Genomic DNA, 24,854 nt, shown 5'->3' on the forward strand with positions numbered 1-24,854 from the left:
CCCCCAAATCCACTTACCCCTCTTCAAGGGCACCTGGCCATTGAGGGACCCTCTCTCTGGAGCTGCAGCCTCAGCAATGGCCACAACTAGCTGAGGCTGCTGAGCTGTCAGCCCACTGATTGAGCCAGTTGCACTTGGGGGCGTATTGCCATACATTTAATTGGCCACCGTCAGCAGTATGCCCCAGCTGGTCCCACCACCGGCCAAGGCAGGGTAATCCCACAACCACCAACCCTCCCAACCCCACACCTGCACCACACCACACCATGCGCTTTGAGCCCCAGCAGCAGGATGCCTATCATCTCAGCAAAATTCAGCCTTATTTGTCATAGTTTTGCCCAGTCACTTTTGTGTCTTTTTCTTCTATTTGTCCCCAAGATACTAGCAAGGTCAACTTTTATTGCTTATTCTTGATTGGTCTTGAGAAGATAGTGTTTTAAAGATTTCTATTGTTTTAGGTCATGCAAAAGAATAGGTTCAATAAGAGCACAAGTCTAGAAGTGAGCATAGAATTGTGTAGAGAGCAAGGCTGGGATTTTCCATGCCCGTTGGCATCAGCTGTGTTTGGTGGCACAAGCAGACAATATGACGAGAAGGCCAAAAATCAGTTTCACAACGTTGTGAAACTAGTTTGCCATCGTCCACTCAGCCTGTCGATGGCAGGCCGCATTCCCCGCCATCGGACATCAGGAACCTCATTGTAATGCATCAGCATGTTATTATAAGGCCAGCCTGCCGTACTCATCCACATCCCCGCTGGATTGTCTGCCCACGTCGGTGGGAAAACATGCCGGTGCAGATCACGTCTAGACAACAGTGACGAGCAAAAGTTGGGACTTACCACCAGGGCCTTGCTCACATCGCAGACATCTGAGAAGCAGAAGATGCTGAAGCGTTACAAGAATGGGATTCCTGGAGAAATCTCCATGGCATGCTGGGTGGATTCTCATGGATATGGTTCAGCTGCAAAGCAACTCACGGAAGGTGGAAAGTCACCATTGATGCTCACAACAGATGATGGTAGAGGGGGTAGGAGAGAAACAGGTGTTGGGGGGGTGAAGTTGGGAGGGGAAATGAAGGTGTCAGTTGGGGGGCTGAGTTGGAGGTAATGAAGGTGTCGGGGCTGAGGTTGGAAGGGGGAGGGAGTATGGGGGAAGAGGGGGCAACAGTTGAGAAGATGGCAAATGGGGAGGTAAGTGTGGGGGGGGTGGAAGGTGTAAAGCAAGGAGTTCAGAGGGGGGAAGGAATGCAGAGAGAGGAGGAGTTCAGGGGGAGGAAGGAGTGTGAGAGGGAAGGGAGTCCAGGGGGAGGAAGGATTGTGGAGAGGGGAGAGAGTTCATGGGAAGGAAGGAAGTAAGGGTTGGGGAAGGCGTCGTGAAGGTGGAAGGAGTCATGAAGGTGAAAGAAGGTACTAAGGTGCATCCGCGAGGCTGAGAGTTTTGTGGATAGCACGTTTTTAGACATGGTCACCCCACAGCTTATGGAAGTGCAGACAGAGAGGGAATGGGTGACCATCAGTCAGAAGAAAGGTGTCAGACAAGTAGTCAGGAAATCCCCAGGGTGCATCTCGTTTGAGAATCGTTTTTCTGTGTTGGAAAATGGTGAGAGTGATGGTTCCTCTGGGGACTGCAGCCACACTAAAGGCAATGTGAGTGGCTCAGCTGCACAGGGAGGAAGGAAAATGAGGGGAAGAGCAATAGTGGTAGGAGACTCGATAGTAAGGGGAACAGACAGGTGTTTCTGTGGCCGTAGATGTAACCACAGATTGGTATGTTGCCTCCCTGGTGCCAGGGCCAAGGATGTCACTGAACAGCTGCAGGGCATTCTAATGAGGGAGGGCAAACAGACAGAGATCATGATACACATTGGTACCAATGACATAGGTAGAAGAGGGATGAGGTCCTGCAAGCAGAATTTAGAAAGCTAGAAAACAAATTAAAAAACAGGACCTTAAAGGTAGTAATCTCTGAATTACTTTCAGTGCCACGTGCTAGTGAATATAGAAATAGGAGGTTAGTCCAGATGAATGTGTGGCTGGAGAAATGGTGTAGGAGAGAGGGCTTTAGATTTCTGGGACACTGGGACCGTTTCTGGGGGCGGTGGGATCTGTACAAGGCAGATGAGTTGCACCTGAACCAGATTGGGACCAACATCCTTGTGGGGTGGTTTGCTAGTGCTGTTGGGGAGGGTTTAAACTAACTTGGCAGAGGGATGGGATCCTGAGAGGAGGTTCAGCAGAGGGAGATGCACAGCCAAAATTGGCAGAGAGAGCAAGTGAGTCTGGAAGGCATAGAAATTATAGGCCAGTTAAGGCACAAGAGAGTTTGGCAAGGTTGGGATGGTATTTATTTTAATGCAAGGAGTCTGATGAATAAGGCAGATGAGCTGAGAGCACAAATTAACAAATGGAAGTATGATGTCATTGCCATCACAGAGACATGGTTGAAAGAGGGACAGGATTGTCAGCTCAATATTCCAGGATATAGGCGAGACAGGGAAGGAGGTAAAAGAGATGGGGGTATCGCAATATTGATCAAGGAATCAATTACAGCAGTAAGGAGGGATGACATCCTAGAAGGCTCCTCAAATGAAGCCATATGGGTAGAACTGAAAAAAAAAGGAGCAATCACATTGCTGGGAGTGTACTACAGGCACCCAAACAATCAGAGAGAAATAGAAGAGCAGATATACAGGCAAATTTCAGAGAAATGTAAAAATAATAGGGTAATAATATTGGGGGATTTCAAGTTCCCCAACATTAACTGGGTTAGTCATAGTGTGATCAGTTTAGAGGGAGCGAGCTTTTTAAGCCAGTACGTAGAAGGTCCTACAAGAGAGGGGGCAGTCCTGGACTTAATTTTAGGGAATGAAGCTGGGCAAGTGGTAGAGGTATCAGTGAGGGAGCATTTTGCAGATAGTGATCATAACTCTGTTAGATTCAAGTTCTTATGGAAAAGGACAAGGATGGGCCAGAAATCAGAGTTCTAAATTGGGGGAATGCCAATTTTAATAAGATCAAATATGATTTGGCCAGAGTGGACTGAGAGCAGCTACATTTAGGTAAATATGCATCAGAGCAGTGGGGCTCATTCAAGAAGGAAATAGGGAGAGTACAGGGCCAACATATTCCAGTAAAGACAAAGGGTGGGACCAACAAATCCAGGGAACCCTGAATGTCGAGGGATATACAGGATCGGATAAAGAGAAAAAGGGAAGCTTATGGCAGATACTGAGGGCTCAAAACAGTGGAAGCCTGAGAGGAATATAGAATGTGTGGGGGGGATCTTAAAAATGAAGTTAGGAGAGCAAAAAGGGGGCATGAAAAAACATCGGAGGGTGAAAAAAAGGAAAATCCAAACTTATTTTACAAATACATTAAGAGTAAGAGGATAACTAGGGAAAGAGTAGGGCCCATTAAGGACCATAGTGGTAATTTGTGTGTGGAGCCAGAAGACGTAGGTAGGGTTCTAAATTAATACTTTTTCAATGTTCACAAACGAATGGGACGATGTGGGTATGGAAATCAGGCAGAAGGACTGTGATATAATTAAAGAAATTAGCATAGAAAGGGAGGAGGTTCTAAGGTCTGGCACGCTTAAAAGTAGATAGATCTCCAGGCCCAGATGAAATGTACCCCAGGCTGTTGAGTGAGGCAAGGGACGAGATAGCAGGGACTCTGGCAATAATTTTCAATACCTCTCTGGCCACAGGAGAGGTGCCAGAGGACTGGAGGACAACCAATGTGGTACCATTATTCAAGAAGGGACGAAGGGATAAACCAGGGAACTGCTGGCCAGTCAGTCTAACTTCAGTGGTGGGGAAACTATTGGAAGCAATTCTGAGAGACAGAATTAATCTACACTCGGAGAGGCAGGGATTAATCAAGGACAGTCAGCATGGTTTTGTTAAGGGGAGGTCATGTCTGAACAATTTGATTGAATTTTTCGAAAAGGTGGTCAGGTGTGTAGATGAGGGCAATGCATTTGACGTAGTCTACTTGGACTTCTGCAAGGCTGTTGAGAGGGTCCTGCATCGGAGACTGATAACGAAGTTAAGAGCCTGTGGGATCCAAGGCAATTTGGCAAATTAGATCCAGGATTGGCTGAGTGGCAGGAAGCAGAGGGTGATGGTCGAGGGGTGTTTTTGTGCCTGTGTCCAGTGGGGTTCCACAGGGATCGGTGTTGGGTCCCTTGCTGGTGGTATATATAAACGATTTAGACTTGAATGTAGGAAGGTTGATCAGTAAGTTCGTGGATGACACGAAAATTGGTGGGGTGGTAAATATTGAGGAGGATAGCCTTAGATTACAAAAGGATATAGACGGGCTGGACAGGTGGGCTGATCAGTGGCAAATGGAATTTAATCCAGTTAAGTGTGAGGTGATGCACTTGCGCAGGACAAACAAGGCATGGGAATACACAATGAATGGTAGGACCCTGGGAAGTACCGAGGATCAGAGGGACCTTGGTGTGCATGTCCACCGGTCGCTTAAGGTAGCGGGACAGGTAGATAAGGTGGTTAAGAAAGCATATGGGATACTTGGCTTTATTAGCCAATGCATAGAATATAAGAGCAGGGAGGTTATGCTGGAACTGTATAAAACGTTGGTTAGGCCACAGCTAGAGTATTGTGTACAGTTCTAGAATCCGTATAATAGGAAGAATGTGATTGTACTAGAGAGAATGCAGAGGAGATTTACCAGGATGTTGCCTGGGCTGGAGAGTTTTAGTTATGAGGAGAGATAGGATAGACTGGGGTTATTTTCCCAGGAGCAGAGGAGATTAAGGGGCCACATGATTGAGGTGTATAAAATTATGAGGGACATAGATAGGGTAGACTAGAAGGAACTTTTCCCCTTGCTGGAGGGATCAATAACCAGGGGGCATAGATTTAGGGTAAGGGGCAGGAGGTTTAGAGGGGATGTGAGGAAGAATTTTTTCACCCAGAGGGTGGTGGTAATCTGGAACTCACTGCCTGAAAGGATGGTAGAGGCAGATACCCTCATAACATTTAAGATGTTTTTGGATGTGCACTTGTGATGCCATGGCATACAAGGCTATGGGGCTAGTGCTGGAAAATGGAATTAGAATAGTTAGGTACTTGTTTGAGCGGAACAGACTTAATGGGCCGAAGGGCCTTTTTCTGAACTATAGACCTCCATGACTCTATAAGTGAGGGTGTCTGAGGGAATCAGGAAGGGGGAGGGCCTAAGCAGGGAGGGGGGGAAGTCCAGGAAGCAGGGGGGAGGACTAAGGGGGGAAGGGGTTACGGGGGGGAAGGGATCCAGAGTGGGGGAAAGGGTTCAGGAAGGGAAGGGGTCCGGAGGGGGGAAGGGGTTCCAAGCGGGGAAGGGGTCTGGAGGGGCAATGGGGTTCTGGGAGGGAAGGGGTCTGGAGGAGGGGATGTCCAGGTGAACAGGGAAGGTGGTGGCATAGTGGTATTGTCACTGGACTAGTAATTCTCTGGGTACCCGGGTTCAAATCCCACCTCGGTAGATGGCAAAATTTGACTTCAATAAAAATCTGGGATTAAAAGCCTGATGATGACCATGAAGCTATTGTCGATTGTTGTAAAAACCCACCTGGTTCACTAATGCCCTTTAGGAAAGGAAATCCGCTGTCTGGTCTGGTCTACATGTGACTCCAGACAGACAGCAATGTGGTTGACCCTTAAAATGCCCTCTGAACAAGGGCAGTTAGGGATGGGCAATAAATGCTGACCTGTCCACATCCCATGAACAAATAAAAACAAACATGCAAAGGAGGAGGTCTGATGGGTCCATGACTGCTTCCTGGGGAGTGAACTGAGGGTGGGTGTGGTATGAGGGAATGGTGAAAATGATCGAGGGTAGGGTGAGGGTTTGACGGTAGCGGTAGGAGGGACGGTGAAATGGTTGGTGGGGACTCAGAGGCAGACACAGACCCTAGGGTCGGGGAGGTGAATGTGGATGGGGGTGGGGTCTTCGGGAAGGATGGGAATGTGCACATTCACCTGGACATCCCCGGGGAAAGGAGTTGTGGCTGGTAGGTGACAGAGAGTAGGTGGAAGGTGATGCCAGAGGTCAACAGTGATGTGGGGAAAGTAAATGGGGAGCACATGAAAAACTGAATCTAGACCATGCTGTCCAAAATGAAATTGAAACAACAGCCGTGGTGAGTGAGATCAGGTGCTGCATGGGAGTGAGATCATTGGGTAGGTGGAGATGCATGTCAGCTCAGATGAACAACTAAAAGAAACCTAAAAGAATGCAGAGATGTGTGCAGACCTGCACTCCATCGCAGGAGCCATGGGTGAGTTCCTGCAGTGGCAATATGAGAGGGAAAGAGGCCACCTCAAAGTCCCTCCAGGTGCTCCGTCCCCTCAAGGAGTCAGACCGGGGTCCCCGGGCATCCGAAAGGAGAAAGAGCGGCAGCTGGACACCCCTGGGTCATCCACTCATGAATCTCAAAGGTTGTCCTCTCCCTCAGAGTCCCCTTTGCATGTGAGCCCCTCAGCTTCGTCCTCTTTCATCGCAGTGAGTTGCTGGTCAATGAGTGATTCTGGAGGGAAAAGTGTGTGTGTGATCCTACACGTATCCTGAATGCTCAATGTCCTGAGAATTTTCAGTGCTGCCTGCTGGGGTTCGCTTTTAGTTGTCCATCTGAGCTGACCTGCCTCTCTGCTCACCCAATGATCACACTCCCATGCAGCACCTGATCTCGCTCACCACAACTGTTGTTTCACTTTCAATTTGGACAGCATGGTCTAGATTCGATTTTTCATGCATTCCCCCGTCTTTTCTCCTCGCCCAATCACCCATTTCCTTTCCTCCCATCACTATTGACCCACCGGTGTCACATTCCACCTCCCCTCCATCACCTACCAGCCACAAACCTGTCCTTCGGGGATGTCCAGGTGAACACGCACATTTCCTTCCTTCCTTCCTGTGTGTCTCTGCGCTGGTGCAAGATGGGTAAGCGCTTCCAGGCTGCTTATTTCCAGCTCTTCAATGGAGGAGGTGTCCTCTTGGCTGGAGATGAGGACATGGATGCAGCTGAGGGACTGGCTGGCTGAGGGTGTCAGTCGCTTGGCAAAGCACCCTGCGAACAAAAGTAGAGATAATTAGTGCATGGCAGCAGAGTCAAAAGCAGGAGAAAGAGCACTCACATTTGCATTGAGAGAGGGATGATGTGGTGCAAGATCCTCATGACGGTGTTCGCCGCCGACCTCACCAACACCGCAGGCACGAGCCATGTCCTCACCAGTCAGGTGATGGCACACTCCTCAAAGTGAGTGAGGGCCCTAATGTGGGCCACTCCACCCCCGGTCTGGGACCTCTTCCTGTTTATGTGAGCAGACTTCTCCTGCATGAAAACAGATGGAGATAGTGTGAGCAGGACACGTGTGGGATGTTTGTGTGGTGAGTGGAGCCATGGACAGGATCAGGACAAGAGTTTGAGATCCTGATAGAGATGTGAGGATGTGTGTGAGTTAGTGGCGTTGTCCCTTGAGGTGTGAGATCTCTGTGGATGTGTGATGGGTTTGTGAGTGTGTGAGTTGACAGTGATGAGAAGAGTGAATTACCCTGGCAGAATGGATGAGACCATTCATCCTGTATTGACACTGGGTGACTGTCCTCTTTTGCACGACATTGGCGCTGACCACCATTGCCACCGCCTCCCAAGCCAGATTAGTTAGTTGCTGCCCATCCTGCAGACAGAAGGGGGGCGGGGGGGTGGGTAGAAGACATCATGACGAGTCTCCACTGTGTCCAGAAGGCACTTGAGGGATGCATCATTGAACCTGGGGGCTGCAGTCTTTTTGCCTTTCAGGGCCATATCTTCTTTGCAGCAGTCATGGGCTGGAAGCACCGAGAGGTGTGTACTCGGCTGGACTGTAAATATGGTGCCCGGCGTGCTAAAGCGACAAGATGATGGCGTCACAGGTGAATGAGAGCCCACCAGCCATAGAATCGGCGTGTTTCCCGGGAATGCATAATTAATGAGGCGGGTTTGGGACAATACAACGTGAAAAGCCATCATTGTGGCCGGTGGGTAAAACATTTTACCTGCCCGCTACCACACTTAGTGCAAATCTGGGACGATTCCGCCCCAAGTCGTTTTATTGACTCAAGCTAGTGAGAGTGTGAGAACCTCACAATTGGCAGTGGTATTCTTGTTGATAAACATGGGGCTGAATTCTCTCAATGTTGAGGAATCCTGCCACTATTGCTGCTGTTATAGTACTGTAACAGAAAGCTCCGTCCTTGTCGATATGCACAATTCAGCCCCATCATTACTCAGTCCAGATTATGTTATTGTTCCATATTCAGTTTGTTTCATAGTTGGATAAAATTTGCTTTCATTTGGCTGATGATGACTTTTACCATTTTAGTTAGGTGCACACAGAATTCTTCCTGCACATTATATACACTACACATGTACACCACATGTAAACTGACCTTCTCTATGGTGTACACATACTGATCATCATATACGCCACAAATATACCAGCCATACATACACACACCACATAGACCACATATTTCTACAAATAAATGCACAAAGGTGTCCCCTCATCCAAATCACAACATACATGACCTACTGTATTTTCCATCCACATAAGCCAAGAATACAGACCAAAACCTGTGAACCTCCACATTAGTTTGAAATGTGATCCAGTCGCCAGATAAATGAGGTTGTTTGTGTGCTTTACAGCTAATCTCTAAAGGATATTTTCAATCACACCATTGAGAATTTTCAGCTTCACAAACCAAGAATGCATTTAGGTTTATTTTAACACAGTCAATACGTGTCAAATTAGTGGCAATTTACTGTTATGAATATTGAGACCTTCCACATTCATTTCACCTAAAATCTTTGCAGCCAGTAGATAAGGGACACTTCCATTCCAGCAGCCTGCACTGCATTCAGATGTGGTTCCAGCTTTGAAGGGACAGTATCCAGGTAGCACTCTATCTACTGGGAAACAGCTGTGGCTTGATATAAGCTTGGAGAAACAGGTTTAACTATTTCACAGCAGGTGCCATTTAGTCTGTGAAATCAATTGTCTTTCAAGGATTATAATGATGTCAACATTTCTATATTCAGGTTTTCAGTACATCTGTGGCATATTTTAAATTTCTACAGAGCAAAGTGTCATGCTCACACCATACAAACTTATGAGTTAAATATGAAGTAAAAACCCAAAGTGGATCTCTGTAAAATCGCAGAGTTCAGAGGTGAAGAGATCTTTTCTTTCCTGCCAATACATATCTGAAAATCTTTGCTGTGTTACAGAAATGTAATGCTTTTCTGGGATTTGTTAGTTCATGTCATCAACAGTTTGTTGCTAAGTTAGCTATTCCACTTTTCTCACTGAGGTACGGCAAGTGAATTACCTGAAGTAATAGGTGACTGTAATGAGACATAATGGTGACACCAAGTCCCCTTTGTCCTTACCTCTCTCGATCCTGCTCAAGGAGGTTGGTGAAGTCATCACTCTTGTTCATGTAATCTGTGTGCTTGTGTTTTTCATTTTCCAATTCATACACAGTATGCCTGTGACACTTTTCAGCCAGAAGTAATTGCTCCAACATATGCCGATATGTCTCTCTGTGCTTCTCCACCAGCAAATCCAACTGCAGTCACAGAGAAGAATTATTACAATCAGGCTGGACTCCCCTCGCCTATTAGATTACCTATGATTGGATTTTGCCTTTAATTTTGGTTTCCAATTAACCCACAGAAAGATATTTGCAAATCCAGCGGCTAATTCCAAACACCCCCTCCCCGCCCCCTAATACTTCTCTCCTCTCTCCTGTGGATAAGATTCATGGGTTCTAGGGGGCATCCAGTAACTCACCAAGTGACATTTCTTTATCCCTGAACTTAACTAGTTGTCATCCATCCCACTGTAGCAGGCATTACAGCTAAACCTGATCCTCTCCTCCAGCAACATACACACTTGCAAATTTTCTAACAAAGACCCTCTGGAAATTGCCCAGGAATGAAAACCCCAGCTGATTTTCTTTCTTCTTCCAAAAGTGCTGGGACCAGTGCTGACCCCTGATGAGATCAGCCACATTAGCACAGGGCAGGCAGCTCAACAGAGATCCTTCTAAGCTCTGTGGCTCACTACCACATCAGGCGGTACATTTACCCATTACCATGGAGGTGAAACAGAAATTGATTTGCTAAATGTAACAGGTAGGTGAGATTTTTACATTTCACTGAACAGTACTGCTACGACACCTTAAAGTTAAAACCTTGCTGTATTGTGAGGACATTTAAAAAAAAACTTGTCTTTCGTTGTGCTTTCCACTTTATCTGAATTGTGGACTGAATGATTCACTTATTGCATCTGTTTCTCTGTTATTTTTAGGCCCTGGTGCAGTTCCACACAACACCCCCATTCCAAACAGAGTAAGTAATTAGGAATATTCTGAGAACAATGGACTAACAAGCTCAGTAATACCATAATTCTATGGTATTCACCAACTTTGTATTGAAGACCACAGCACGAGGCAGTATCTAGCTCAATGGTCACACTAAGTAACACTGCAATATATTACAGCACTTAATAAGGGAACCTGTATCTCCTGTGATTTCCACCTCACCCCACCCTGAGGTCCTGAGTTCAAGCAGGGCACTGTGCTCACCAGGAGGCAAAGTGGTTAAAAGCCTAGAACTAACTGTTGCTACTTTAGGTTTATAAACATTAAGTGAGTTTGTATGATGTTAGGCTGTTTATTTTAAATGGATTAACGCCTCCGCTACAAAAACAAACAAAAAAAAGACAGGTTCTGTGCTCCACATGTACAATTGCATTTATACAACAATTTGCATTTAAATAGCTTCTTTAATGTGTTTACACATCATGGGAGTCCAATCAGACATCAGTTGCTGAACCAAAGAAAGAGATAATTGCTTCATCTTCCCAATGTTTATTGGAGAATATTTCTACTCATGTTGGACAAGTAGTGTGAAAGATTAGAGAGACTAAAAGGTCAAGAGAAATGGTGGTGAGATGGAGCTGAGTTTCATCAGTGTACATGAGGAACTTAACATTACACTTTTGGATGATGTCACCGAGGAATAGCATGTAGATAAGAAATAAGAGGGGGCTTGGGAGGGGTTTGTGAGGGGTTTGGACTTTCGACTTTTGGGTGGTAGTTTGAAATAAAATGGGTGTTAGACATCTCTCCCAATTTTACTTTCTGTTGATGTATAAAGAGTAGCTGATGCAATTAGTTAAAAACAGGTCCGCACCATGCCACAGATAGAACCTGTAATGCTCCTCCCCACATTGCACAAGTCACTGAATACAATTAAGCAAACCCCTTGGGAGGGGCTTGGGCCTTGGGGGTCTCCAGAGGTAATGGTGCACATATGCTGTTTGCTAACAACACCAATTGTCAACTCTAGGTTATGGTTCTGTTAAATAATTCTCTGTCAATGGGGCCTCCCACAGCTGGAACAGTTCTGCCCATACTTATTGTATGCAGTCAGTATTTTGCAGGAGAAGAAAATACAAGTGAATCCCACCTCTGGGAGATGTACACAGAGAAGCAAAGTGCTGAGGGGTGAAATGTTGAAAATAGCTCTTAGGCCATGTTTTGTGTGCCACGGTCCTACATGCATCAAAGCTCAGAAAAAAACACAATCATAAACAAGCATGGACCATGATGAGTTATTGAGGATACTTTTGACTTTTGGGTGGTAGTGTGAAAATAAAATGGGTGTTAGACATCTCTCCCAATTTTACTTTCTGTTGATGTATAAGGAGTAGCTGATGCAATTAGTTAAAAACAGGTCCACACCATGCCACAGATAGAACCTGTAATGCTCCTCCCCCCATTGCACAAGTCACTGAACACAACTGAACATTGAGTCTGGAACTTTTGTCTCATTTATTGGCCTTTTTGGAAAGCTGGACACTGAAAACCAATTTAACATTGTCAGTCGGGCTCACAGTGTCACTCGCTAACACATGCTAGAAGCCATATATATTCACACACAGGGCCCTGTCCTTTGCAGACAGAAGGAACATGTCCTCACACTTTTTCAACTGAACAAAAGCTAAGGAAACAAGTCATTCCCTGGTTCATTCCCCAGAGCAATACCTTGTCCAATCAGAGTCAACCTGCCCGGTTTGAATTTGAACAAAGTTGGGCAGTTAACTATTCCATGCTGCACTCTCCATAGCAATGCCTCCACCAATCAGAGTCCACTTTCCAAACAATCAGCACTCTCTTCTCATGCAGTATAAATTGTTGTTTCCCCATTGATGTTGGTGCTTTCTTGCGAGCTATCCTGATGAGTGCAAGACATAAAGCTTTGATAGCACATCTCTTTTCAGCAATACACAAATGTTGTATATGCACGATTGCAAGAAAGAAGAGAGAACTGGCATACATATACTGCCTTTCATGATCTCAGGACATCCTAATGTGTTTTACATCCAATTAAAATATCTTGTAGTGTAGTCACTGTTTATTGTGGGTGATGCAGCATGTCAATTTGTGCACATCAAGGTTCCACAAACAGCAATATAACAATGACTAGATAATCTGCTTTGTACTGATGTTGGTTGAGACATAGATATTGGGTAGGACAGGGGAGAACTTCTCTGCTCTTCTTCCAAAAATGTCATGGAATCTTTGACATTTACCTGGGAATTTATGTCTAATTGAGACGGCAGTCTGGGTCATGGTTCAAAGTATCATCTGAAAGATGGCACCTCTGTCAGTAATGCACAGGATTGTCAGCCTGGATTATGTACTCAAATTTCTGGAGTGGGGCATGAATTCATGACCTCCTGATTCAAGCAAGAGTCCTACCATTGTGTGTTCAACCAATATCTCTCAGAGAAGACACAAGTTGTAACCAGTACTAGCCACTGTTCCTATCTTAATAAGCAGAATAGAAAATTATAGGTAGGGTTCTACTAGATGTTACCATCAAAAGAAGGCAGGGTGATCTTTACACATGCATGCATGTGGGTGAGTTTTGGTCAATGTGCTATCTGTTTATACAAACTGTTCATAGCACTGATTCCAACTATTGCAACTTTGTGGCACTGCTAACTCTTCACACCCTAAGGATGCATTCTTAGGAGCTGCTGACTGTCCTGAAAAACTGGTGCAACTGAATCTGCTGAAAAATATTGTCCTTTGATTTGTTGGCCCTGTTGACAATTTGCAGACCGGGTGGAAACAACATTCGACTCAGCCTTCCAAATGTACACCATAACCTACAATATCTACCTGACACACAGCAGCTGAAGATTTATCCACCTGCTTTTAGCACCACTCCTTTGTGCACTCTTTGAAAGGCTATACACAGATATTTCCCTGCCATCTTCAACTGACCAAAAACCAGTTCAATAACAATCTGATGATAACAACTGAACAGCTGTAGCTGCAAATCAAATAACCACTGTGCCTTTTTCCCAATGATTGATACGATTGAAGATCCTGCTACTGATACAGGAAATATTACTAACTTGCTTCAATTTGTGTGATAATCTTTTTATTCATTCTAGGGATGTGTTTCTGGCTAGGCCAGCAATTATTGCCAATCCCAATTGTCCTTGAGAAGCTGGAGGGGAGCCATCTTCTTGATCCGCTGTGGTCCATGTAGTGTAGGTACACCCACAGTGCTGTTACAGTAACAGGCTATTCGGCCTAGTCCATACCAGTGTTTATGATCAACTCAAACCACACCCTGTCTTACTTTATCTAAATCTACCATCTGAGCCATCTATTCCCTTCTTCCTCAAAATGCTTATCTAACTTTGTCTTAAATACATCTATACTATTCACTTCAAATACTCCATGTGGTAGTGAGTTCAAAATCTCACCATTCTTTGAATAAAAGAGGTTTCTTCTGAATTCCCTATTGGTTTTCTTGGTGACTACCTTATATTGATGACCTTTACTTACGTTCTTCCCCACACCAGAAAACATTCGCCCTGCATCCAATATGTCAAAATATTACATAACTTTTAAGAGTTCTATTAGATCATTCCTTCTTTCAGGGTTTTGACCCAGTGATGATGAAGGATCAGCAATATAGTCCAAGTCAGGATAGTGATTGACTTGTAGGGGAACTTACAGATTCTGAGATTTCCATGCATCTGCACAATCAGTTGGGTGGGATCCAAAACTTTTGCAAGGGTAAGAAAGTCTAGCAAGAGTATTTTTTGTTCACAACATTCCTGTAATCCCTGTGCAATATATGCAGTGTACCCCAGCTAGTAACAAGGCTTCCTTGCAACCAGGTGACTCCAATCAGCTCCAGAGCTGTAATGAATTTCTGGTTCCTCTTAAAATGAATGGAGACCTGATCTGGATGCAGCTGCAACTCCCCACTGGTAATTTCACCTGGGAAGCCCAGAAATAGCATATTGATGAGGTGAGTTGAGGGTTAGGGGGGTGGGTTGGGTGGTGTTGGGGGCTGAGTTGGTTTAAAGTTTATTTTTCAGATTTTTATAATGATATATTTATTACATTGCCCATATTCTCCATTAATCTCACGTAGGGACGGACTTTTGCTAAGGTGAACCTCCATAGACAGCAAGAGTCCTCCCTGCCCTTCACTGAATGCTAGTGGACAATTTGATCATGGAAACAGCTTGGTTGAGTCCCCCTTTTCCCCAATGTCCATGAGTGCATTTTCCAGCAGGGCCAACAGGTCTCGGGTTCCTGCTTTTGACTATCAATTTTTTATATTTGGCGCTTTTACCTATGTTAAAGGTATTTTTTTAAATGTCAGTTGTTGCTGTTACATTAAACAGAAATTTAGGAAGAATTTGAATATTAAATATAAAATCCCATACGTGCTTCTGATAGGACATTGTGGAGGATAGTGTATGGTTATGCTCACACTTCTCCTGACTACTCAGCTTTTAATATAAATTGCGTTAAATGGAATATCCTATTCACAGTACTAAGCATAATAACACCCTACCATCTCCCTATAGCCATCCACCATTATGGAATATCCTACTGCATAGGCATAAGATGGTCATAGGGAAGTGTTGTTGCAACTGTGCAAGACATTGGTGAGATCGCACCTGGAGTACTGTGCACAGTTTTGGTCCCCTTACTTGAGGAAGGATGTAGTTGCACAAGAGGCGGTTCAGAGGAGGTTCACTAGATTTATTCCAGAGATGCAGGGATTGTCTTATGAGGAGAAATTGAGCAGTTTAGGCCTATATTTGCTAGAGTTTAGAAGGATGAGAGGAGATCTAATTGGGGTATATAAGAGGCTAAAGGGGATAGAAAAAATAGACGTGGAGTGGATGTTTCCCCTTCTGGGGCATTCTAGAATGAGAGACCATAGTTTTAGGCTAAGGAGTGGTAGATTTAGGTCAGAGATGAGGAGGAATTACTTTTCTCAAAGGGCCATGAATCTGTGGAATTCACTACCTCAGAGTGCAGTGGATACCAGGACGCTGAATAAATTTAAGGAGGTGATAGACAGATTTTAATTAGTAATGGGTTGAAAGGTTATGGGGAGAGGGCGGGAAATTGGAGTTGAGGCCGAAATGAGATCAACCAAGATCGTAATGAATGGCAGGGCAAGCTCGAGGGGCTGAATTGCCTACTCCTACTCCTAGTTCTTATGTTCTTATGTATCCCATCTGAGCAAGTTACTAAATGTAGATTTTGAGACTCCGGCAGCATTTAGATCTGACAGGGATTCTGTTCGACAGTGACCTTTGGCTGGGTCCAAATCCTACTGCCCATAGAACAGGGCAGAGCCTGCACAGGGCAGTTCTGATCTAAAATGGATATTCAGATCTTTTTAATATTCCTATATTAAAAGGGGCTACTAATGCCCATTAATCCCAGGCAAAAACAATGAAAATTGACCCTGGTGGCTCTAACTTACCCAGCAGAAATGCTCAGATGTGAAGCTTCAAATCAATTGTTTCCTGCAAAGTGTATTACAAAATGCAAACCTGAAACCATACCTCTGCCATTGGCTTCTCATAAACATCTTCCCCTGGCTTCTTTTCCTGGGCTTGACTGGCATCCCTGTACAATGTCTGCAGAATCTTTTCAGGAGCAGCCAGACCATAGTATGCCTCCAGAGACTCTGGATTAATCTTGTTCGACTTCAGCAAGTGAATAACATCCTCTCGCGCCTGTGGAGATTGAGCAGAACCCGTTTAAATTCATCTCACAAGTGAATGCTTTATTTCAAGGGATAAGGGCAAGCAAATAAAAATAATGTAACATATTCAGGGATCAGTAAAGCTCAATAAAATAGAGTATCTTGGGCCAGATTTACATGAAGTCTGGGAGACTTTGTGGGGGGTTAAAAATGGCTGCCAGAACCCGATTATCAGATTCCCAACCTCATTATTGAGGCTTCCGATTTTCAACAGGGTCTTTTAAGGGTGCAGGCTGGTTCAGGTCACGGGCCTCATTATGGACTCTTGGCTGAGAGCCCAGACATCCATTAGACTACTGAAACACCTGAGCTCTACGGAAAACATTGCTTAATTGACACCTCTGACTCTTTGATCTCTGCTGTCAATTGCACAATGTTTATTTGCACAAGATAAAGATATTTCTGGTGTTTGCAGTTTCAGCTATTGATACTCTAAACGGTCTGGATATTTAAGATTTTTATTGGGCTTCAGTACAATGGAGTTTTTTTTAAGAAAGTGGAAAGTTATCAATGAATGACTGTTAAAACATTTTTTTTGTTACAGATAATCACTATACAGTTCATTGCTTCTTTACAGTGTATATTGGGTGAATGAACATGGAAGTGCCATAGCTTGTTATGGCAGACATGAGGGGTCATAAGGGTTGATAGGGGGGCAAACCTTGTCATAGGGACATGAAGGCCAAAAGGGTTGGTTGGAAGGAATACCTTGGCTTGGAGGAAATGAGGGGCCATAGGGATTGGTTGGGGGCATAAAATCGATGAAGGGCCTTAGGGGGTGGGCATGAGGGGCCATAGGGGGTGAGCAGGGCTAACACCCTGGCATGGGGGCTTGAGGGGCCATAGGAAGCACCTTTCTGTTTTTATTTGAACTGCAACAAAGTCTCACAGCACTGAAGTAGACCTTTTAAACAGCCTGCCTCCGCACCCTGTGGCTGCCTCCAAACTTTTTCCCAGGTTGCGTGGCTCAGCTGCAGCCTGCACCTACAGCCCCACCACCGCAACCCTCCAACCAAACCCAGAGTAAAAATCCTGTCCATCCTTGCACCTTCTCCTGAGCCACATGGGCTGAGTCCGGAATTTCCCCAATTCCCGCTACCTGTCTCAAGGATGAATATCCACCCTTTATCTTACATTGAAGCATTTCTGCTGCTGTGAGATGCTTTGTTTTCGTTCATAGGAAAACCTCTTAGTCTACATGATAATGAAGTTGCATCTGCCGGAGCTCCTCCTCACTCTGTTCAATGTGACAGTAGCCTGCTCCCATTTTAAATCCGTCAGCTGCCACTCATTGACTTACCAGGCCTTCCTCGCCAAAGTGATGCCAGCAGCCTCATGTCCCTTCATGAGTCCAACAGTCCATTACTTACAATTGCAAGCCTCTCAGCACCAGCAGTGGCAACTCCTGTTTCTCACAACCGTTGTCCAATGCATTCAGTAGCACTCATGGCTCCCCTGTTTTCCCCAGGCTTCTCAAACTGCTGCTCCAAAGACTGTTAATGAGCTCCACAACAAGCTCAAAAAGCTGTTCATTAGAGATGCGCATTTTGCTGCCTCCAAGTTTCCATTCTCCCTTTGAAGACTGAGTTCCGTCTCGGAAACGCTGGCCATATGAGATTGCAAGTTTCAATGTGTGCCCGCAACCCGATTGAAAATCCAGCCCGATATGTCAGAGTTACAGAATGTGAGGGCCGTTATTGGCTTGTATTTATCATTTAGCATGGTTATTTCTAATTCTTTTTCTGCTTCATTTGATGCTCCCATTGTCTTTCTGTCTTGCAAATCAAATAATAAAAACTGTGGTTCTGCATAACTTTTTATTCTAGGAAATTAATTACACAATGTCAATGGTTGTGCGTTTATAACTTAGACCAGACCAGACAAAAAAGCTCCTTCCTTGACTGTTTAACACACATGGAATCTATGTGGTTACCCAGTATGAAATCCTTCTGTCAACTAAATACAACACAGAAATGAGATCACTGGAAAAAGGAAATGTCTTCACATGGACTGAAATGGTCACCTATTGAAAAATCTGAATTGGTATCACAGCATCCCTTGTTCACTGTGTCTGTACCTCTCATCCTCCTTTCTGTATGATTTATATAAAGAGTAAACGAAAGGGAGCTGTGATGTATTGAAAAATAAACAATTGAGTGAGATCAGGAAATATATGCCATTCATAGGTTTATTTTTCACCAAACCACTCAACTTTGAATTTGAGCTATACATGTGAAATCTGGGAACAAATTGAGGAGAAATTACCTTGCTTAAAAAAAATGTCAGTGGTACCTGTGACAAGAACTGAAACAAGGTCCGTGGATGTCACAGAAATCCTAACTGTGGCAAAATTATACATGTTATGTAAAGGCAGAAATTATTCCCGGCGATTTTATCCTATGAACACTTAAGGTGCTCAGAAGAAATCCTTCCAACTGTTATGTTAACAGAGCCATTAATGGATTTAGACTTCCATTAAAAAGGTGGAGATAAGTATTTGCTATTGAAACATGTTCAACAATGACACTCTAAATTGTCATTTTTATCTGTTAAACTCAGAGTTGCAAACGGGGATCACCATTGCCCAAACATTCCAACACATTTTCCATTCTGCCTCTTTAGATTTCTATGTTTCTCCCCACACATGCCCACGCCCCTTTCCCAGATATTAGCCCCTATCCCCAGCAGGGAGCATGTTCTTCAGTAGATCCATTAAGATGCACATAGACAACCTAGGGGTGGCTGTATTTAACTCCTGTAAAGAAACATGTATGGGGTGTAAATTCGCCTGAGCCTCTTTTCAGGCCAAGCATAGGTTCTAGTGCAAATTCCAACCAAGGGGTTGGCCTGAACTTGGGCATCGGGCATCACAAAAGAGGGATTTGTGACCTGCCCCCTCCCATTGTGTCTTTAAAGGCAGATCGTGCATGTATTTCAGGGAATATTGGGACACTTGCATCACCAGCAGAGACCCAAAGGGAAATCTTGAGAGGGCAACTGAAGGTGGTGGAGAGGGGAGGGCATCATGACAACTGTGGAAGCTGATATTTACCCCTTCATTGCTGCCCAATTTCTGTGAGGGGGGCCTAAACTTGGCATTATGAACCACTTTTACACAATTAAGGAATCTTACACCTGTTTTAGGCAGCTACCTGAGAAATGTTTGGGCTGTATCAGGCAACCATGGGGTGAAGGATATTGGTCCCTGACATTTGGCCTGCTAAAATAGGTGCCATGGGATCTAATTTCTAGCCCCTCAACTCCACTTGCTGCTCTCCCTTTCTTGGAACTGGAAACCTCATTATGGAAAATCAGAAATAAAAACCAACATCCTGACATCCTACATAAGGAGTTTTGTCACCATGTCATCTTTACTAGAAATTTCTTGAAGTTAAAGCTCTTATGGCAAACCTGTGGAATGTAGATGCTGCCAAATACCCAATAGAACCTCTCCCAGACATATCACTATTAGTACACAGTAAAGTTAGAAAGTTGGTACAATTATCACAATCATGCCTTCTCTAACTCATGAATGGCAAGGAGAGTATCATTTGGACCAGTTTATTAACTATTCAGAGCCTCATTTCTTATTTACCATTTTCTTCCATTACTGGATTGAACCAATGGAGAAAAATAAAAAGTATGTTTTAAAGAGGTAGAAATTGTGTTTTGAGAAATTAGGTATAATGTTTTAAGAAAGTAGGTTTTGTGTTTTAAACAAATATGATTTGGGGGATAATTTGAGCCACATAGTGTCTGTATTTTAGGTGTCATGTGGCTGCTTAAGGATTGAAAGTTGAGTCTGAGATTCTCGTGCGCAATTCTGACAGGAAGTACATCGGATGCCACCTTGGTAAAGGCTGAATAGAAGATATCCTTTACATACATCTGAAGCAGGTATTGGAGTATTTGCATCTGTAAATAAGGGCCCCAAGGCCTGCTTCTGGTCACTGCTGCAACCTTGTTTTGCCCAGAGGCAGCCAGCATCAGCATGGGTTACCTCCAGGAAAGCCAACACTAAATATCACGTAAGGAAAATAATTTAAATGTTTATCATGATCACTGCCTCTCCTGGTCCTGAGAATTCCAATCTCTCTTTCCCAACCCCCAGGCCCTCACCCCTGATGACACACCTCCCCTCAACCACCCTTCCCCACGACAATGCTCCCAATTCCCCCAACAAACTATAAGCACAGACTCTGAGGCCCACCCCTTCCTCTTTCCCACACCCGCGATCCAACCTGATCACTTAACTGGCAATTGGAGCGCTACCTGGTGCAGGTTCCTACCACAGTGTCGTCCACATTATGGTGAGGCCTTAGTTCCTGGGTTCTGTGGACCTCACAACGTGAGTGAAGCAGTTAACGCTGAGCAGGTAAAGTACCCAAAGATTTTTCTGAACTGAAAGGGGTTTCACTTCCTCGATGTGCAGCTAGTGTGTGAGCTCAGTGCTCTTCCCTCACAATGACAGGTTACAGCATGCAGCATTCTACTACAAAGTTTGATACCCACCCAGCTGAGTAACGCAGGATTTCTCCAGGGCAGTCCAAGTAGCTGAAACATTGTTTGGGGATGCTGATGTTGTACTCTATAATATTCCTTGAGGAAGCATGGCTCTTTTTGGATGCATGCTGTGCATGGGTTGCTTAATGGAGTCATGAGTCATTACTTGTGACCCAGTAATCAGGCTTTGACTTGTTATGATGGGTCAAACACAGCTGGTGGAGAGGTCTGTTGCATGGAATCACGACTTCTGCTAAGATAAGAGTCACTGATACAGGATGTGCTGCCTGTGGTTGCGCACCAGCCGTATATGGAGGGACTGGAATTCCTTTTGGTTCACAAAAATAGCCAAGTTCACAAGAGGTTCACACAAGGAAATGGGCATGTAGTTAATAGTACTCTGCATGGAGGAAGTCTGCAATATTTGCAAACCCTCATTCTCACTCCACCTGCTTGTCTCTGAGAAGTGGGAACAAGCTAAAGATGAGCACCTCACCTGTACATACTTCTAGGTACGAGGGCCTCATTGACCACCCTCGTGCAGCAGTGTACAGCCCATGTTGCTGATATCTCCAGCAGCAGCTTGGAAGGAGCCGGTCACATAAAAGTCAAGACCCATTGACAGCCACAAGCAATACTGTCCTTGTCCTGTTTGAGGCTGCAATTGTGGCTGCAGAACTTGATAGATTTCTGTCATGACCACTTCAATGAAGCAAAGAGGTCTGAAGCATTGACTGTCACTGAAGTTGGGGTAAGGGAATTGCTCCTTTAACACCCCAGGCGAATATGGCCTCCTGCAGAGAACCCTCCTCTCCTTCCTCCTCCTCGAGTAGTTTGTCCTGCTTTGTGTGGATTCTCTTCATTCTTCCAGTCATGCTCATTCCAAGAGGAAGGCCTCCCAGGCCATTCATGTCCAGAAGCAACTTGATTCAGCACAAGCTTTTAAATCAACAAAAAAAATATATCAGCATCAGCTGGACTACACCCAGCAGAGTATTCAAATTTTAGGGAAGTATGGAAAAGCTGAGCAAAATGTGCACAATTGCACAAACAGCCAGAAAAAAATTCCAGCAACTAAGCTGGAATAGTTGATGACCCCTTTAAATTGCATTAGTGTAGGGTTCTACATGTCATTTAATATGTTCAGTTGTGCGAGGTTAAGTCAGGGCATAGTATACAGTGTGACATTCGAAAATGGCATGCTGAAGTACAATTAGCATTGCACACCAATTGACATCATGATCTGCCTGCTATGCATGCTATTGGTGATTGTTATGTGCATGTACATAAAACCCTTTACCAGCCAGTATACTTTTTATCGGAAGTATGATTGCACATCCCAGGCCCCATATTCTAGTATTAGGAGATGATTCAGAGACCAAATTCTCCCAAAAATAATGAGCAGGCTTTTCCCAGGGGCTACATAACCCCAACATCGGGGCCAAATGAGGATCCCAAGCCTGCACTGGCTGAGAGCCAGATCAGGGGAGCTATTTTCCAGGAGACAGCCTCTGAATTGGCTGCCTCCTAGCTCACTGTTCAATTAAGGGCAGCCGACAGCTCCCGATGCCAGTAGTTCTAGAACGTTGGCACCCCCAAGGTGAAAGGTGGGTGCTGCTAAGACTGATAGGGGAAGTGACGGGACCTCAAAATGGAGGTGACATCAGAGTGGTGAATATAATAAAATTTTTTAGATGGGCCAAGCTGGTTGTCATTTCTAATTGGAGGGAAATCCTTCTGGTGCAGTAATTGGGCTGTGGTGAGGCTCCAAGCTGCCAACAGCCCCTTCTTTCAGAATGGAGCATCTACATCTGATAGCTCCTTCCAGCCTACCACAAAGAAGCCACCTCCATTGAGCTTGTGGCCTCTGTGTGCAGATGGGGGGAGGTCACTCTTTCACAGGCAAAATGCTGGCAGGCTCCATAAATTGCCCCTAATTGGTCTCATACTTATTTAAATTAGCTGCCTGCTGCCACTCCCACCATCATGTGCCTGCAAAATTCTGCCCAATGTGTTCATACAAGTATACAGTTGTTTAAAAAATTAGGTTATTTGTTTTAAATAAATAGTTTGGTTATTTCAATGTGTTTTAAAAATGTAGTAGTGTTTTATGCTAAATTTTATTAAGAATAAGAGGCATTGCAAGTATGGATAAAGTTGGATAGTTAGAAAGAAGCAAATTAAGTTAATTTAGTAATTATGGTTTTGTTAAATGTTGGGCTGCACCTTTAAGAATGGTTCTGTGATGTAAGATCACATGATCTGTGTAAACCAATGTGTTAGCAGCGCTGGCTACCTCCACAGTCAGTGCAGAGATAGATTTGGTGCTGAAAGCACATGTGTAGTTGCTGCTGACTGCATTGTAAATAAACCTATTGTTTTCACTTGGAAAGTTGTCTGCAGATCAACTCTATTACAAATAGGCGACCAGGCCACACTATAACAGTTCACAAAAATTAAAATAGCACAAATGGAGAATTTAAAATAAGAGAGATGGGAAAATGAAAGCGAGATCATGGAAAGGAGAATTTCAATTCAAATTTTGGTTTAAATGTTATTTTGTAATATGGGGCAGGATTTTCGGGTTGTTGGGCGAGCACGGCAGACGGACCAAAGAGCGGCCGAGAAACAGCCTACCGCGCGCAATCGGCCTCCATCTGTGATTTCACATTGGCTGGCCAATTAACAGCCAGCCAGCATGAAATATGCACTGAGAAGCTCAGTGCTGCTGGGATGGGTGGGGACAGGTGGAGTGCGAGTGCAAAAGCCTGCACATGCGTGGGAGAGTGCGCACTGAAAGCTCCCTGAAAGCAGGGACCTGCCTCAGGGAGCTGAAGACTTTTAAAATCCAAAATAAAGCTTTTGAAAATTGGAAAAAAATGTCCCCACATAGCACTCACTCACATGAACATAAACATAATAAAAATTTTGTCAAAACATTTTCTTTTAAACTAATGTCGGAAACCTCATCCTGTCCGTGGATGAGGTTTCCTAAAAAATCCAAAGGCCACCTGGCCAATTTGCCCACCAGCCAACTGTAAAGTTGGACGGGCTGCGATAAATGGCAGTTAATTGAACTTTTAATGGCCTTAATAGGCCTCTTAATTGTCGGCGGGCACATTGCCAACTCTTGCGCACTCCCACCAACCGAAATATCGTACAAGTGTCCGATGATGCCTAGAGTCTTGCCCAACATCATCGTGTGCTATTTTACGCCTAATCAGATTGGGTGCGCCCCCGCCCACGGGACATAAAATCCTGCCCATGGAGTTAATATTACACTTGGTAAACTAACATTACCACTGTAATATGTTTCATCCTAATTCTCTTCCTCCTAGGCTCAACGCCAATTTTCTTACATTTATGAAGCACCTTGGCCTGATCCTTACGTTAAAGTTATATAAATACAAGCTGTTATAGTGATAATCCTTCAACATTACAGCACATGAGAAAAATATAGGTAGATTACCTCAAATCTAGCTATAGGCAGTGTCCAAAAACCAGATTTTTTTATTTGCGCTCCAGTGAACCTTAAACCCACCCAGCCCAGCTCAGAAAAGTTCTGGGAGTAGCCAAGTGCTGATCAGATGTCTCCCATGCATCTGCATCTGATGCTTCCCATGCTCCAGCAGACAGAGAACTGACAGAACTCTATGGGCAGAATATTGCACTTGTCGGGCAGGCACGCACCCAACTTGAACGGGCGTAAAATAACGTGTGATGATGTTGGGTGAGTGTCCCAATATCATCGTGTACTTGCACGATATTTCGGTCGGCTGGCGCGCGCAGGAGTTGGCAGCGTGCCCGTTGACAGTTAAGTAGCTTATTAAGGCCCTTAAGGGACTAATTGACTTGAATTTGTCACTGCCCGTCCAACTGTTTGGTTGGTGGGCAGGCGAAAAGGCCAAGCGGCCTTTGCATTTTTGTCGAACCTCATCCATGGACAGGATGAGATTTCATCCAGCGATTTAAAAAAAACATTTTGCACTCATATTTTACATGTCCCTGCTCATGCGACAGAGTCACATGAGGCGACATGGTTTCACTATTTTAAAATTCTTTATTTGTAACTTTAAAAATCTTCAGCTCCCTGAGGCAGCTCTGTGCTTCAGGGAGCTTTTACTGCATGCACCCACGCGCATGCATGAACATCAGCACTCGACCTCCTCCCACTCCCACCCCAGCAGC

The 24,854-nt window shown here is 44.6% G+C and overlaps 1 protein-coding gene across 3 annotated transcripts in view; it reads right to left on the bottom strand.

The window, feature by feature from the left end:
• LOC121271778 (filamin-A-interacting protein 1-like) overlaps positions 1 to 24,854 on the bottom strand; it is a 327,233-nt gene that overhangs the window by 171,132 nt on the left and 131,247 nt on the right. For all 3 annotated transcript variants that reach the window (XM_041178055.1, XM_041178046.1, XM_041178064.1), the window contains exons 3-4: positions 15,961 to 16,134; positions 9,441 to 9,619 (exon numbers count right to left, since the gene is read on the bottom strand). In XM_041178055.1, the coding sequence (XP_041033989.1) occupies positions 9,441 to 9,619; positions 15,961 to 16,134 (353 nt within the window). The remainder of the gene's footprint in view (positions 1 to 9,440; positions 9,620 to 15,960; positions 16,135 to 24,854) is intronic.

This window comes from Carcharodon carcharias, chromosome 2 (assembly GCF_017639515.1).
Source record: "Carcharodon carcharias isolate sCarCar2 chromosome 2, sCarCar2.pri, whole genome shotgun sequence".
In the NCBI taxonomy this organism is placed as follows: Eukaryota; Metazoa; Chordata; class Chondrichthyes; order Lamniformes; family Lamnidae; genus Carcharodon; species Carcharodon carcharias.